Source organism: Theropithecus gelada, chromosome 2, assembly GCF_003255815.1.
Source record: "Theropithecus gelada isolate Dixy chromosome 2, Tgel_1.0, whole genome shotgun sequence".
NCBI lineage: Eukaryota > Metazoa > Chordata > Mammalia > Primates > Cercopithecidae > Theropithecus > Theropithecus gelada.
The window spans coordinates 92566126-92583479 of record NC_037669.1 but is presented as its reverse complement, the minus strand read 5'-3'; the positions used below and the strand labels follow the sequence as shown (position 1 = coordinate 92583479).

General features: G+C 39.6%; 1 protein-coding gene across 3 annotated transcripts in view; it reads right to left on the bottom strand.

Moving 5' to 3' along the window:
* SMARCC1 (SWI/SNF related, matrix associated, actin dependent regulator of chromatin subfamily c member 1) overlaps positions 1-17354 on the bottom strand; it is a 202416-nt gene that overhangs the window by 91289 nt on the left and 93773 nt on the right. For all 3 annotated transcript variants that reach the window (XM_025374994.1, XM_025374993.1, XM_025374992.1), the window contains exons 12-18: positions 14190-14249; positions 10324-10361; positions 6998-7119; positions 5470-5541; positions 3216-3329; positions 1667-1820; positions 528-641 (exon numbers count right to left, since the gene is read on the bottom strand). In XM_025374994.1, the coding sequence (XP_025230779.1) occupies positions 528-641; positions 1667-1820; positions 3216-3329; positions 5470-5541; positions 6998-7119; positions 10324-10361; positions 14190-14249 (674 nt within the window). The remainder of the gene's footprint in view (positions 1-527; positions 642-1666; positions 1821-3215; positions 3330-5469; positions 5542-6997; positions 7120-10323; positions 10362-14189; positions 14250-17354) is intronic.

Here is a 17354-nt window from a genome sequence, read left to right as displayed (position 1 = left end):
AACTCCAGGGCTCAAGGGATCCTCCTGCCTTGGCCTCCCAAAGTGCTGAAATTACAGGTGTGAGCCACCATGTCCAGCCTGAACTGTATCTCACGTATCTTTTCCACTCTCCTCTCTGTCCTGGCCCCTCCCTACCTCAATCCAATTTCTTTTTCTCTTGGTACTTCAGTTTCAATATATCTACTAATTTGTCTCTGAGTTCACTAACCCGTCTTCTGCTGTATGCAGTCTGTTGTTAAACCTATCAAATAATTTCAAGTATACTTTTCAGTTCTAAAATATTCATGATTCTTTTTACAGATTCCAATTCTCTCTTCAAATTCTCCATTTTCCCCTCGAATTTCTCTAATAGTGTTATTTTTAAAATACCTATCTACTAAGTCATATGGGAATATAAAAGGTAAGATAAATCATAATTGTTTTTAAAAATACCATCAGATTTGAGTAGAAAGCTCATCAGATGTATCTTAGAAGGACTAAGATGTGCTGGATTGTAGCCTACATGTGATTAGAAAAAAAGTCCTTACCTTTGCTAAGGTTTTCTTGGAGTAAATGTCAGTACGTAGACCAAAGTTCTGCAAATCAATTGGTTTTTCCTTGTTTTTCTCAGGAAAATTTAGCATCTGTTGAGCAGCAGGAACCTGAGTCAAATAAATGATAAACGGCTGAGTTAGCCTCTTTAAAGTCAAGAGGGTAAACGTTTTTTAAAATTTGTTTAGGTCGGGCGCGGTGGCTCATGCCTGTAATCCCAGCACTTCGGGAGGCCGAGGCGGGCGGATCACAAGGTCAGGAGCTCAAGACCAACCTGACCAAAATGGTGAAACCCCGTCTCTACTAAAAATACAAAAATTAGCTGGGCGTTGTGGCACGTGCCTATAATCCCAGCTACTCAGGAGACTGAGGCAGTAGAATTGCTTATAACCCGGAGGCGGAAATTGCAGTGAGCCAAGATCATGCCACTACACTCCAGCCTGGGGAGCAGAGCAAGACTCTGTCTCAAAAAAAAAAAAAAAAAAAAGGTTAATATTGGAACTTAAGCCACTCTTGGTGGATTTCCTACGAAAAACAATAAATACCCACACTTCTACACTACACTTCTAACAAAAATTCAACATACAAGTTACATTTTGGTGTCCCTTTAAGTCCAGAAAGGATAACAAATTTTCATTACTATATTCTATTTCACAACGGAACAAAATTTATACCTTAGGTTCCTATGAATCCAACTTAATGCTATACAGAATTTGTCTGACATAATCTGTTTGATAATGTATATATGGATGTCCACTTTACAAATCTTAGGACAAGTTATAAAGATTTCTTTGCTTCACGTTTCTAGAACACAGACTGAAGGAAGGGAAAGAAGATTTTGCATCATCTGCTTACTTATGTGTGTCTTTTTGATGACAGAAGGATAAAGGGAGTTATGCATATAAAAGTAAATTAATAATTTGATAGACTATAAGGCATTGGGTTTTGGGATTGGTGGGACAGCATTAACTTAAACACTATATATTCTTTTGGACTGTAATATTTACAGTACACCAAAACACACATACAAACAAGCATCAAAGAAACAGCACTAACAACAGCATTCCTAAATAGATATGCTATAAACAGACATTTGTTACTATTCAGGTCTGATGAAAAGTCAACATTAATTTACCTGAGGTGATCGAAGATGCAGAGGCACAAGCCCAGAGGGAGTATCAGCTAATACATTAAAATGAGGAGTAGGAGGAGGTCCCATTGCCATGGGTCTACTTTCCGGGTCAACTTGGTAATTAACGAGTCCCCACTGCTCTAAAAAGGCATGGACCCTAAAGAATAAAGCTCGGAAAGTTAAAATCTAAAGAATCAATTTCATGTGCTTTATTATCATCATTACACCATTAAAAAACAGAAACAATAAAACAAGTAAATGTGCTCAGCAGGCTATCAAACACCACAAATTACTTGACAGATTTTGTTTGTTATGTAGGGAACAATTTCTACAAGCCACAAATAATGTCGATAACACAGCACCTCCCAAACCTATTACAAAGTTTAATCATTTAAACCACAGAAATGAGAGCACAAATACGCATTTAGGTCCATGGTAATAAAAGAACCCACACACAGACCAAATACACACATAGAAAAAATCTACATTTTTCTTGACAGAGTCTCGCTCTGTCTCTCAGGCTGGAGTGCAATGGTGCGATCTCAGCTCACTGCAACCTACTCCACCTCCTCGGTTCAAGCGATTCTCCTGCCTCAGCCTCCCAAGTAGCTGAGAGTACAGGTGCCCGTCACCATGCCCAGCTAATGTTTGGTATTTTTAGTAGAAACAGGGTTTCGCCATGTTGGCCAGGCTGGTCTCGAACTCCTGACCTCAGGTGATCCACCCACCTCGGCCTCCCAAAGTGCTGGGATTACAGGTGTGAGCCACTGTACCTGGCGGTTTTTTTTTTGGCAGAGCTAGGGCACAGAGATTATCCACTCCCAACCTGAATCTACTCCTTCCCTGGTTATTTTATGATTTGACTAAAAAAATTAAAATGTGAACTGTAAAATCTAGAAAACTAAATTAAATATTTATCTTACTTATTTTATTTTTTTGAGACACAATCTCGCTCTGTCGCCCAGGCTGGAATGCAGTGGGACAATCTCAGCTCACTGCAATCTCTGCCTCCTGAATTCTCCTGCCTCAGCCTCCCCAATAGCTAAGATTACAGTCATGTGCCACCACGCTCGGCTAATTTTTATATTTTTAGTAGAGAAGGGGTTTCGCCATGTCGGCCAGGCTCGAACTCCTGACCTCAGGTGATCCGCCCGCCTTGGCTTCTCCAAGTGCTGGGAATATAGGCGTAAGCCACTGCACCCAGCCTAAATTAAATATTTTAAATTTTCAACCTCTAATGCTGAACACAGTGCTCACGCCTGCAATCACAATACTTCAGGAGACCGAGGCAGGAGAATTGCTTGAGGCCAGGAGATTGAGACCAGCCTTGGCAACATTATGAAATCCCATCTCGACAATAAAATTAAATTAATAAAATAAAATAAAAATAAAATAAATTGAATGAAATGAAAGGAAACAAAATATAATCCACCCCTAAATGACACAACTAAAATTAGGTGTTTTACCCAGTTGAAACAACCAGTTTAATATGACAGCAAAGCATAAGTAAATTCCTACAGTTAAATGTCTCAGAAAAAGTCAAACATTTTACCTCATCACAGCACACACATCTCCAGTCAAGTTCCTCCGACAAGCAGTGCTAGTTAAATACTCTTGGGGGTTTAGGCGATACGTGTCAATCATAAAATTTCGATATGCCAAGTATCTAAAAAGCAATGGCAAAATTCATAAGGTGGACACGTATCCTTTCAGAAACAATGTTACTCAGAAACTCAAAAATCTTCAGATTCCTTAGAAATACAATAAATTAAGACAAGAGCATAAAAAACAGTGATATTATATTGCGTATTAAGTTATGAGTGAATTTAGAACCACAAATATGCAAAACAACTGTTTATTAATGTATAACAACAAGTAATGTAACGACATTCATGTGAAGTAACAAATTCAAACTTGGTCGTGGTGGTAGTTAACTGCAGAATTTGAAACTAACACATGGTTACATAGGCTATCTGCCTCACTACCACATATCTATACTTTACTGTATGCAAGGCACTGTTATAAGCAATATATGTCTGACAACTGAATCCTCATAATCGCTCCATATTGCAGGTAGGGTCTGCTATCATCCCATCTATGGGTGAGGAAACAAACACTGAGTTGTTAGAGAATTTGTCCTAGCCACAGGGTTGGTAATTGATGGAGCCAGAATTCATTGCACCCAGTGTGGTGGCTCTTCAATCTATGCTCTCAACCTCTGTTGCCTATCACTTCTGTATTTCAAATGTGGCACGTGGATTTGGCTCTGAAAATAGCTATGTAACTTCTCGTGGCAGTTCTTTAAGGGAGATCATGGCTGGGCAATAAGTAGAATCCATGAGACCAAATCCAGAAAAGAACATACAAAAATGGAGAGAGAAACTGAGATTCTGTTACAGCAGATTCCAATGACTTCTGTCACAAAATACAGTACTTAATAACAAGAGTGTTAAGGACTTTGAGACCTAGCAACAGTTCTTGGCACATAAGGAAAACAAAACTCAGGCAGCCAAGATCACGCCACTGCACTCCAGCCCGTGTGACGGAATGACTTTGTCCTCCCGCCACAAAAAAAAAAAAAAAAAAAATCAACAGATTATACCCTGATTAATACATGGGAGCGTATCTACAGTACTGAAAGGTGTGTACTTATATATAGGGACAAGTGTTCCAGAAGTATATACTGATGAATCATCAGGGAAAGACAAAAAGTACTTCCTGCCAAACTTCTTCCTTCCAATAAGAGTTTCTCTATTTCCAATGCAAAAGCACAAAAATCCTTTATGTAATTAAGCTTAATTCACATGTAGCTATATCATCATGTCTCTCTTTTAATTAGCACTCATGCATCAGGAAGATAAAGATTCATTTTCTCCTGGATGAATAGAAACAATCCATAACATACATGCACAGACAAGCTGAAAGTTGTTAGGACAGACCGGGCATGGTGGCTCACGCCTATAATCCTAGCACTTTGAGAGGCCGAGGCAAGTGGATCACTTGAGGTCAGGAGTTCGAGACCAGCCTGGCCAACATGGTGAAACCCCATCTCTACTAAAAATACAAAAATTAGCCAGGTGTGGTGGTGCATGCCTGTAGTCCCAGCTACTTGGGAGGCTGAGGCAGGAGAATAGCTTGAAACCAGGAGGTGGTGGCCGAAGCAGGCCAAGATTGCAACACTGTACCCCAAGTCTGAGCGACAGAGTGAGACTCCATCTCAATTAAAAAAAAAAAAAAAAAAGGTAAGTTGTGAGGATAAGTCTGAATTCATTATAGTAAAAATTGGTTTAAAATCCAAACTTAAACTCCAAGAGCTGATGTCCATACAGTTCAAGGTTTAGAAATAAAAGAATACCCTAGGCAACATGGTGAAACCCCCATCTCCACCAAAAAATAGATAGATAGACAGACAGAAAGACAGACAGACAGATAGATAGATATCAGCCAGGTGTGGTGACATGTGCCTGTTCTCCCAGCTACTGAAGAGGCTGAGGTGGGAGGATCCTTTCAGTCCAGAAGGCAGAGATTGCTGTGAGCCAAGATCATGACACCGCACACCAGCCTGGGCAACAGAGTGAGACCCTGTCTCAAAAAAACACGAAAGAAAAACCCCCAAAAAACAAAAAACAAAACTAGATACAATTTCCTTTGTACCATGGAATGCTATACAAATGAGATATGAACACTGTTCTGAAAGGAGTATTTGCAAACTTCCAAGAATCAGCAATAAGAAACTCAGGTGGATGCTTGAAGAGGCCCTACCACACACAGGCAAATAAACAAGTTTTCTAAAACACTGGCCTCACATTTCTGGAGTCTTGGATTTGTTTTTTCCATTGAAGAACTCAGGAAGAGCACGCCGTTCAATCACATGAATACTGAAAAGAAGAAGAAAAAAAAAGGGTTTAGGAGTCTTCTTTTTAAAAGAATAAAATCATTAAATATTCTAAGTAAAAGTGATGAATCCAAAACCTCAGTACTGCTTGCCAAAATTAATTGGCTTACACTAGTTTCTATGTATTAACAGCAAACAAGAAAGTTAAGGAAAGCCTTCTCTTTCTTACTCCCAATACTTACTGTAGTTTTTCTATTCCTATAACCAAACTAAAAAACTACTATCGACACACTGAAAACTATACATTTTATTATTTTTTGACATAATACATCATAACTAGATAAGAAGCCACAAGATACGAAGAATTCTTTGAAAAATGTTGACAATAACAAAGTAGCTGGCATGGCATGGCAACAAACTGATGAAACAAATGACCAGAGTAGAGACAATAAATTTGCAAGTCTCAGCTTCTCAGGCTGTTAACATAAATGAGCCTTTGTCCAGCCCTCAGAAACACTGTGATAAATTACTTTTTAGTTTTTAGTTTTGGTGGAGGTGCTGGGGAGATAAATTAATTTTTAAAAATTTTCAGTATCAATTGCTTTTAATAATATCATAGAAGTACATTTTAACAATATATACAAATGCTAATAATTTTATGAAATGTTACAGGTCATAAGCAAAGATCAGGTAAAATGATCAGGCCTAATGGTATAAAAATGAACCAACTGTATATCTAGCACAAAGTTTCTGCTGCTAATACAAGTGTCATCTTCCTGATGACATTTTAAGTTTCTCAGTGGCTTTCCAGATATGCAACATGTAAGTATTGGTTGCATGGCAAAGAGCAAATCAATGGTCTGGGAATATAACTCAAATTATTCACTCTTTGAGTATCTGGTAACATTTAAATTAAATTGGATTTGTACGGTAAAATACTATAAATACAATCAATTACCTGCAAACTTCTAGAAAGACAATTTCTAAGATGAATTAATGCTATATAAATATATATAATGACTTCTAAAAGAATAACCGTAAGGAACTAATTACATAATTCTAATATAACTCCCAATGTTTTCATTGTTACAGGTTAGGAAGAGCCCACTTTAAAAAAAATTCTGTTTATCTTTGGAATGTGTTTGTGTTTTTTTGTTTGTTTTGTTGTTGTTGAGACAGAGTCTTGCTCTATCACCCTGGCTAGAGTGCAGTGATGTGATCTAAAGACATCCGTGAACCCGGGAGGGGGAGGCTGCAGTGAGCTGAGATCACACCACTGCACTCCAGCCAGGGCGACAGAGCAAGACTCTGTCTCAACAAAAAAACAAACAAACAAAAAAACATAAACACATTTCAAAGATAAAAATCACTTTCCATCTCCCTTCGTCAAAGGTGACAGTAATTTCTGACGAGGAACATGGGCAGAAAGGCACAACCTGATTTGAAGGAAAGTTCTTGTACTGCTCAGTACCATGCTCACAGATGAAGTGGTCACTCACCAGTTATAATCAAACCATGATGCATAACTAGGAATAATAATGTGATTAGTCTGCTCTGTCACATTATCTTCCCCAGGGTCAACTGATCGACTCTGATCACCTTTGGCAGGATCTTCATCTTCCTACAGAAAAGAAGACAAAGTGGAAAGAAAGAAAGAACTACAGATTGTCTGTCTGTCTATCTATCTATCTATCTATCTATCTATCTATCTATCTATCTATCTATCTGATATATATGTATCTATATATAACATCTCTCACACTTTAGTTGTTATCTATCTATCTATCTATCTATCTATCTATCTATCTATCTATCTATCTATCTGATATATATGTATCTATATATAACATCTCTCACACTTTAGTTGTTAGGTTAAATAAAATGAAGCTCCCTGATTCAATCAGATATCCGAAAAACAAATTTCAAGTAAAAACAACCTTTCACAGTATTTAAGGTTTAAGGTACAAGGTAGCCAGCTGACAGATAAGGTTTTGTTGCTCATTTATGATAATGAGGGAATCAATGCAGAGAAGGTAGGTCTCTCATAATAAGATTAACAAGTTGATTGAAGAAAGTCTGTTTCAATGCACAGGACTTCAGACTAAATAAATAACTCATAACCTAGATCTCATTCCATAACAGCTTGCTTCTTCCTTGCCCAGTTTTACTTAATCTAAAGTAAATGTTTACTTGATATACATTTTTATCGCATACATTTAAACGTATTTTAAATACGTTTTTTGATATTGAAATGTTCTCCAATTTTCTCTCTGTGGTGATTTTATTATTTGTAACCTTATGAAATTGTTTTCTATTAAAAAAACAAATTATGGCCGGGCGCGGTGGCTCAAGCCTGTAATCCCAGCACTTTGGGAGGCTGAGACGGGCGGATCACGAGGTCAGGAGATCGAGACCATCCTGGCTAACACGGTGAAACCCCGTCTCTACTAAAAAATACAAAAAACTAGCCGGGTGTGGTGGCGGGTGCCTGTAGTCCCAGCTACTCGGGAGGCTGAGGCAGGAGAATGGCGTGAACCCGGGAGGCGGAGCTTGCAATGAGCTGAGATCCGGCCATTGCACTCCAGCCTGGGCGGCAGAGCGAGACTCCGTCTCAAAAAAAATAAATAAATAAATAAAAAATTATGGGCTGGGCAAGGTGTCTCACGCCTGTAATTCCAACACTTGGGAGACTGAGGCAGGAGGAACACTTGAGACCAAAAGATCAGGACCAGCCTGGGAAACACAGTCAGACTTTGTCTCTACTAAAAATTTAGAAATTAGCTGGACATAGTGGTGCATGCCTGCAGTCCCAGCTACTTGAGAGACTGAAGTCAGGAGGACTGCTTGAGCATAGGAGGTCAAGGCTGCAGTGAGCTGTGTTTCCACCACTGCACAGCACTCCAGCCTAGGCAAGACCCTGTCTCAAAAAAATAAAATAAGCAAAAACCCAAATTTTAAATCAGTTTTCTTTTACAATGGTTCCAAAATTTAATTTCTACCTTTAACTTAATTCAACCTAAATTTCCTGTTCAGTATCTGAAATGACGATCTAGTGTACTACCTATAAACTTAACAGTTTCTATAAGAATAGTAAAAAGGGGCCGGGCGCGGTGGCTCAAGCCTGTAATCCCAGCACTTTGGGAGGCCGAGACGGGCGGATCACGAGGTCAGGAGATCGAGACCATCCTGGCTAACACGGTGAAACCCCGTCTCTACTAAAAAATACAAAAAACTAGCCGGGCGAGGTGGCGGCGCCTGTAGTCCCAGCTACTCGGGAGGCTGAGGCAGGAGAATGGCGTGAACCCGGGAGGCGGAGCTTGCAGTGAGCTGAGATCCGGCCACTGCACTCCAGCCTGGGTGACAGAGCGAGACTCCGTCTCAAAAAAAAAAAAAAAAAAAAAAAAAAAAAAAGAATAGTAAAAAGGAATAAATTTAAAGCTGAAAACACCAAGGACTCTAGTTATGACTTAAATGATATCGAATACAAACGTGATAATAACGATGACAAGGGTAACAAATTTTATTTCCCAAATCACAGAAGCTAGCAAAAAATATTCTCAAGGCTGACCTCTTTTTATTATGGCTTTAGTTAATACATTTTTGTGGTATAGACTTTACAAATCATTTAGGACACAAAATATTTTCCTTACTCAGAAAAAACAGGAAGAGGCTGGCATTGCAATTAATGAAGGACAACAGTATAAGTTGTAATGACCTCAATCAGAAAACAATAAGGAGGATGACATTCTGGGAGACTGCTTTAGAGACAATACCTTTAATCCTTTTAAGCTATATAAACGACTGGTACATGGCTTCAAATCCTCTTATCTTTGGCATTAAAATGAAGGAATTTGACTTTCCTTTTTAGCTGGGACCACAGGCAGATGTCACCACACCAAGCTAATTTTTTAAGTTTTTGGAGACACAGGGTATCCCCGTGTTGTGCTGGCTGGTTTTCAACTCCTGGGCTAAAAGTGATTCTCCCACCTGGCCTCTCAAAGAACTAGGACTACAGACATAGCCACTGCACTCAACACTTTACATTAAAAAAAGACAGAGTGTCTTGCACTGTCGCCCAGGCTAGAGCACAGTGGCAGAATTTTGGCTCACGCCAGCATAGAATTCCTAACCTCAAGAAATCCTCCCATCTCAGCTTTCCAAAATGCTGAGGTTATAGGTGCCAGTCACTATTCACTTTAAATAATATCTTTTTGCACAGGTAACGTTCATTAATAAGTGGCTCTTTGACTAAGTAACTTTTATTTTTGTTTTTTCAAATCACAGCACATCAGGGACACTAGCAGGGAGGATGAAAATTTCCTCTAAGTAAAATCTTGGGGTCCAAGAAAGTCAAGTATTTTGCCAAGTGCAGTGGTTGTCACCTGAAATCCCATCACTTTGGGAGGCTGAGGCAGGCAGACTGCTTGAGCCCAGCTGTTCGCAACCAGCCTGGGCAACATAGAAAAACTCCATCTCTACAAAAAATAAAAAAATTAGTTGGGTGTAGTGGTGCACACAAGTAGTCTCAGCTACTCGGGAGGCTGAGGTGGGAGAGGGATCACCTGAGCCCAGGAGGTCAAGGTTACGGTGAGCTGACAGCCTGTCTCAAAACAAAAAACTAACAAAAACACCTTCCAGAAATGGTTCTTATGCTGTATTTGTTTTCCTTGGGGGGAAAACTAAAAAAAAAAAGAAAAAGAAAAATTCAAAAACCAGAAGGGCCTCATAGTCCAAAAATTGGGCTACGTACAATTCAGTGCTTCTACTGTTCGGTACACAGGACCCTTAGAGAAGCTCTCTCACAACAGGCTTAACTGAATGTTACCTTTCCTCCTGCTGTGACTGTTTCTTCATCCTGCTCATCTGCAAAACCAAAACACACAATTCATTATCAAAACAGGTAAATGTTCTTTGGGTTATTTGGAAAATTAATGGTCTAAGAACTGATACTGGACAAAGAAAAGGAATGAAATAGAGCATTATAAAAGCAAAATCACTCTGAATAATTCACTAAATTAGAATTTTACACAGAATCACAGATGTAATTAGAAATTCAAAGCAAAGATCATTAAAAATTTCAAACAGTAGGGAATTTAATTACTACTTGAGCTAGTATCATAGTCATGATCTTAGTAACAGATACAGGACTTGATTATGATTCTTGTCTCCTGGGTTTTGCTAAAATAACAACATTTTGGGTTCCAAAAGAATTGGGTAAAGAATGATGAATAAAAAAACAAGTGATAACCAATCCCTTACTAATCTTAGTAAGACAATGCCTTCTGAGGATACAGGGCTCAGCATGAGAGAAAGCCCAGGTAAAATTTATAAACTAGACAGTTGATTTCCACAGTGAAAAGCAAAACTGCCAGTACAGAATAAGAAAGAGGTAGTATTAAAGAACAACAAATTACATTATTATATGCCTGTAATATTTAAGCTTTTTATGACTACTGTGACAGTTGGCACTAGGTAAGGCATGATGAAGTTCAAAAAGAACACGGGATGCTGGGTGCAGCAGTGCACATCTACAGTCCCAGCTACTCTGGAGACTGAAGTGGGAGAATCACTCAAGGCCAGGAGTCCAAGTCTAGCCTGGGCAACAGAGCAAGATCTTATCTCTTATTTAAAAAAAAAAAAAAGGGGGTAGGGTGTGGTCGCTCACAGCTATAATACCAACACTTTTGGTGGCTGGTATGGGATATAGCAAAAATAAACAGAAATTTATCAGATTTTTTAAAATGCTATACAGAGAATAAACATAAATATATTAGAGAGGAAGTGGGTAGGCGGACACTTCAGAGCAAGTAAAGAGGTATCTCTGAAAAGTTGGCCTTTAAGTTGAAATGTTAAGAGATGAGAAAGACAAGGTAATTATTCCACAAAAAGGAAAGAACCAAATCAAAGGGCCTCCAGTGGGACTGGTTTGGTGACTTCACAAAACAGAAAGCCACTAAGAAAACACATAAAGGCTGAGCAAAATAGACAAACCACAACAGCAAGTGCAGTGATACAAAGCACTGGCAGGAAACGTAAGACAGACCAGGACTGAAATCGGGGTTCTGCAAAATATTTGGAAAGAGGTTACTGAACCTCTTTAAATCTCCATTTCCTCACCAATAAAACAAAACAGTTTAATAGTGAAGTGCAAACACATGTAGAACAAGATCTGACAACTACTCATGCCACCCAGAGATGGACATGGTGGCTTAATGTGTGAGTTAGTCACAAATACTTGCTAACAAGGAATAGGCGATTCTGGATGTGAAAAAAATACGGTATTAATTACCAGTAGGAGTTCTGCAGCTCTGCATAGTGACTATTTTTATCTAGGAAGTAACTAACAGAAAGAAATCTAGGTAAGGCTGCCAAAAACAAACACTTGGTCCATTGGACAATGGTAAACCATAGGATAACCAACCTCTTACTAGAAACTATTAGTTTGACTTAATAATCTCTCCCATTACTCAAATTACACATTTTTAGTCTGACAAATTTCATTCCCCAAGGTAGTCTTGGTACTCAATGGAAAGATACGTCTGATAATACTAAATTAGCTGATCCCTAAATGGTAATATTCAATAAATGTTCTCTTCCTTCTTTCAGATGTGAGAAAATATGCTCCACACCAAACTGAATCCTTCAGAGACCTGAAGAATGAAAGACCTATATTTGACAAGGTAGCATATAAGGCAGAACACAGAGCAGTTAAAACAACAGCTCTGGTCAGGCACGGTGGCTCACGCCTGTAATCCCAGCACTTTGGGAGGCTGAGGTGGGTGGGTCGCCTGAGGTCAGAATTTCAAGATCAGCCTGGCCAACATGGTGAAACCTTGTCTCTACTAAAAATACAAAAATTAGCCGGGCATGGTGGCAGGTGCCTGTAATCCCAGCTAGCTGGGAGGCTGAGATAGGAGAATCACCTGAACCTGGGAAGTGGAGGTTGCAATGAGCCGAGATCACACTACTGCACTCCAGCCTGGGTGACAAGAGCGAGACTTCGTCTCAAAACAAAAAACAAAATACAACAGCTCTGAGAACAAAAATTTACAGTTGATGGATCACTATCCAAAATACCCACTCATATCTGCCATCAATAATAATTGTAATTGCCAAGCGCGAAAGCTCACGCCTGTAATCCCAGCACTTTGGGAGACTGAGGTGGGTGATCACCTGAGGTCAGGAGTTCGAGATCAGTCTGGCCAACCTGGTGAAACCCCATCTCTACTAATAATACAAAAATTAGCTGGGCACGGTGGCACGTGCCTGTAGTCCCAGCTACTCAGGGGGCTGAGGCAGGAGAATCACTTGAACCCGGAAGGAGGAGGTTGCAGTGAGCCAAGATCGTGCCACTGCACTCCAGCCTTGGTAACAGACCGAGACTCCATCTCAGAAAATAATAATGACTGCAATTTATTCAAATACAGAATTCCTTAATTAGAAGATAGAACTGACATCTCATTTTCTAAAAAAGGAGACCTTGAAAATCCCTTTCACGTTTAAAATTCCATAAAGTCAAACATTTAGTATATACTGAAAACATTAGGTTCTCCTTTACAAGTGAATAAAAGAAATCAAGGCTATTGTCTCATCCACAACTCTCCAGAACAAAGATGTTTAAAACTACCCCTATTTAATTTTTAAAGAGAACAAGTGATTATACTTTTCTCTATTTTCCTGCAAAATCACTCAAGAATTACACCTTACTTGTGAAAATGTACTCTAAGACTTGGAAATACTAGGAAAAGATGATGTCATTCTCATTTTATACTGCTTAGAAACTTTAATTTGGCTTACAAAGTATTAACACTCCACAGATTTTTGTTCTAACAATACAATATCAATTTGCATACTATGTTACAAAAACAATTCTTTCAGCGACATTTGAAAAAGCACTTTAATTAGAACTATTTCGTTAAAACTCATATTCATATTCAATTATAATATTACCACCTTTGCTAGTTTGTAGAAAAATATGCTCCAACAGGGGGAGATCACTAAGAATGGCAACAATGGATCACAGGAAATTAACTTTCCTACAACAGTAGCTACCCAAATCATAATGGCACTAAGAGTAAGCCACAGCTAATATCCTGCAGTGGTTAAGCACAAGTGTCACTTAAGAAAGGAGTATCGGCCAGTCACAGCGGCTCACGCCTGTAATCCCAGCACTTTGGGAGGCCGAGACAGGCAGATCATGAGGTCAGGAGTTCGAGACAGGCCTGATCAACATGGTGAAACCCCGTCTCTACTAAAAATACAAAAATCAGCTGGGCGTGGTGGCGCGTGCCTGTAATCCCAGCTACTCAGGAGGCTGAAGCAGAATTGCTTAAACCCAGGAGGCAGAGTTCGCAGTGAGCCGAGGTCGTACCACTGCACTCTACCCTGGGCAACAGAGCGAGATTCTGTCTCAAGAAAAAAAAAAAGAAAAGGAGTGCATCAAGCTGGGCATGGTGGTATGTGCCTACAATCCAAACTACTTGGAAGACTAAGGTGGGAAAATCGCTGGAGCCCAGACGTTTAAAGCTGTGGTTGTCTACATTACGCCACTGCACTCCAGGCTTACCAACAGAACAAGACCTTGTCTCTAAAAAACAGATAAAAATAAAGAAAGAATAGACTATCAAAGGAGATGACATATTCAAGAGAGAAAGCACAGACCATTGTATATTTTTGGGGGGAGGTGCTTACCTAGATCTGCTACAGTTCCTCCTTTAACAGGTGTATTTTCACTATCTTTCTTTAGGTTCACTAGAAAAACAAAAGAGTTATGTTTATGTGGGAAAGTTGTACTTCTTTTTAGAAAGAAAACAGAATAGGACATGATTAAATGACATGCATCTCACTACAACTGCGACACAATTCAATATTTTCAGGTAAAAATCATAAGTCCAGATATGAAATATTTAGTAGACTATATTCTAATTACCCAAGCACTATGTATTTTCATCATAAAAGTAAACAATACAAAATACTCAACAAAACATGAAAATAATCTTTCAATCGCTTCCACAGAGTTTTTTTATTGAAGTTTATGATGCATTTGTTTTGATTCTCACTTATATTCCATTCATTCATTTTAAAAAAAATTAAGGAAGAACTAATACCTTTTCAGTTTGTTTTGAGACAGGGACACAGTCTGTCGCCCAGGCTTGAGTGCAGTGGTGCGATCATGGCTCACTGCAGCCTTGACCTCCCAGGCTCAAGCAATCCTTTGATCTCAGGCTCCCAAGGAATTAGACTATGGGCACATGCCACCATACCTAGATAATTTTTTTATTTTTTATAGAAACATGGTTTCACCACGTTGCCTAGGCTAGTCTCGAACTCCTGAGCTCATGCAATCCACTCACATCAGCCTCCCAAAATGCCAGGATCACAGACATGAGCCACTGCGTCTGGCCAAACGAATCTTTTATACATCCATATGGACGTCAAAATATATCCTGAGGGTTTTTTAACTCTACGTAAATGTTATCAATACTGTGCTTAGTTCTTAGCACTGACCTTTCCACGTAAGAACTTTGAGTTACATTACATTTCTTTCATTTTTACAAGTCCACTGTGTCCATGGGTGGATGTAAGTTAACTGGCCCTACATTTGTGGAAACCATGTTTATTTTGAATATTTCACTGTTCAAAAACATTCTTTTGTAATTATCATTGTGGGCACATGTAATTATTTAAGATAAATTCTAAAAATAAAACTCTGCAACTAAAGGTACACATTTTAAAATTTTAAAAACACAGTCAGGCCGGGCGCGGTGGCTCAAGCCTGTAATCCCAGCACTTTGGGAGGCTGAGACGGGCGGATCACGAGGTCAGGAGATCGAGACCATGCTGGCTAACACGGTGAAACCCCGTCTCTACTAAAAAATATACAAAAAATTAGACGGGCGAGGTGGCGGGCGCCTGTGGTCCCAGCTACTCGGGAGGCTGAGGCAGGAGAATGGCGTGAACCCAGGAGGCGGAGCTTGCAGTGAGCTGAGATCCGGCCACTGCACTCCAGCCTGGGCGACAGAGCCAGACTCCATCTCAAAAAAAAAAAAAAAAAAAACACAGTCAAGACCGGGTGAAATGGCTCATGCCTGTATTCCCAGCACTTTGGGAGGTTGAGGCAGGTGTATCATTTGAGGTCAGGAGTCTGAGACCAGCCTGGCCAACATGGTGAAATTCCGTCTATACTAAAATACAAAAACTAGCTTGACATGGTGGTGTGCATCTGTAATCCCAGCTACTCAGGATGCTGAGGCAAGACAATCACTTGACCTGGGAGGTGGAGGTTGCAAAGAGTGAGACTGCGCCACTGCATTCCAGCCTGGACAATACAGCGAGACTCAGATTCAAAAAGAACAAAAAACAACAACAAAAAAATACAGCCAAATTGCGTTAAACGTCTTCATTAATTTACACTTTCCATCAACAGCATTTGATAGTACTCATTCCTCAAAACTTTCACACTTTTCCATCTACCTTTTAGGTTTTCAAAATCTTATTGATGAAAACAGTGATCTGAAGAACTTGCCTATCTTTAAGTGACCATCTGTTCACACACTTCTTGGCCATGTATTTCTAACAAGTTACCAATCTGACATAATCAACAGTAAATACTTAGTCTAAGGGGTTCAGACTCTTTATACATTTTTAGTATTCTAGTCCTTTGTTATATATGGGTAAATACTTTCTCCCAAAAAAAAAAAAAAAAATGTTTAAAGTGCTAAATTTCTTGTATTTTAACCTCAACTAGTTAACAGTGATTCTAAATATATTTGATGAGCTAAACACATAGTAACAGAAAAAAATGTGTGCCCATAAAATTCTTATGTTGAAACCCGACTGTAGTGTCCTGGCATTTAGAAGTGAGGCCTTTGGAAAATAATTAAGTCAGGAGGATAGGCCCCTCAAGAATGGGATTAATGCCCTTATAACTGGGTGTAGTGGCTCATGCTTGTAAGTCCTAGCTACTAGGGAGGCTGAGGCAGGAGAAACGCTTAAGCCTAGGAGGTAAAGGCTGCATGAGTTATGATTGCACAGCTGTATTCCAGTCTGGGTGTCAATGCAAGTATGCACTTTTAAATAATTAATTTTATGTTATGTGAAGTATATCTCAATTAAAACAATGCTATATTATGCATAAAATCATACACTGGAAAATTGAATGCCTGTTTTCTACTTCACCCTCAGCATCTGTCCCTATAGTGGTTGAATAAAAGTTACTTTGTCATCCAGGCGCAGTGGCTAATGCTTGCAATCCCAGAACTTTGGAAGGACAAGGCAGGCGGATCACCAAAGGTCAGGAGTTCCGACCAGCCTGGCCAACAAGGTGAAACCCTGTCTCTACTAAAAATACAAAACTTAGCTGGGCACGGTGGAAGGCACCTGTAATCCCAGCTACTAGGGAGGCTGAAGCAGGAGAATCACATGAACCTGGCAGAGGTTGCAGTGAGCAGAGATTGTGCCAACGCACTCCAGCCTGGGCAACAGAGCAAGACTGTCTCAAAAAAAAAAAAAAAAAAAAGGTCAGGCGCAGTGCCTCACACCTATAAACCTATAATCCCAGCACTTTAGGAGGCTGAGGTGTGCAGATCACTTGAGGTCAGGAGTTAGAAGACCAGCCTGGGCAACACACTGAAACTCTATCTCTAATAAAAATACAAAAATTAGCCAGACATAGTGGTGCACTTCTGTAATTCCAGCTACTTGGGAAGCTGAGGCAGGAGAATCACTTGAACTCAAGAGGCGGAGGTTGCAGTGAGCCGAGATCATGCCACTGCACTCTAGACTGGGTGACTGGGCAAGATGCCGTCTCAAAAAAAAAAAAAAAAAAAAAAAAAAAAAAAAAAAGGGGGGGGGGGG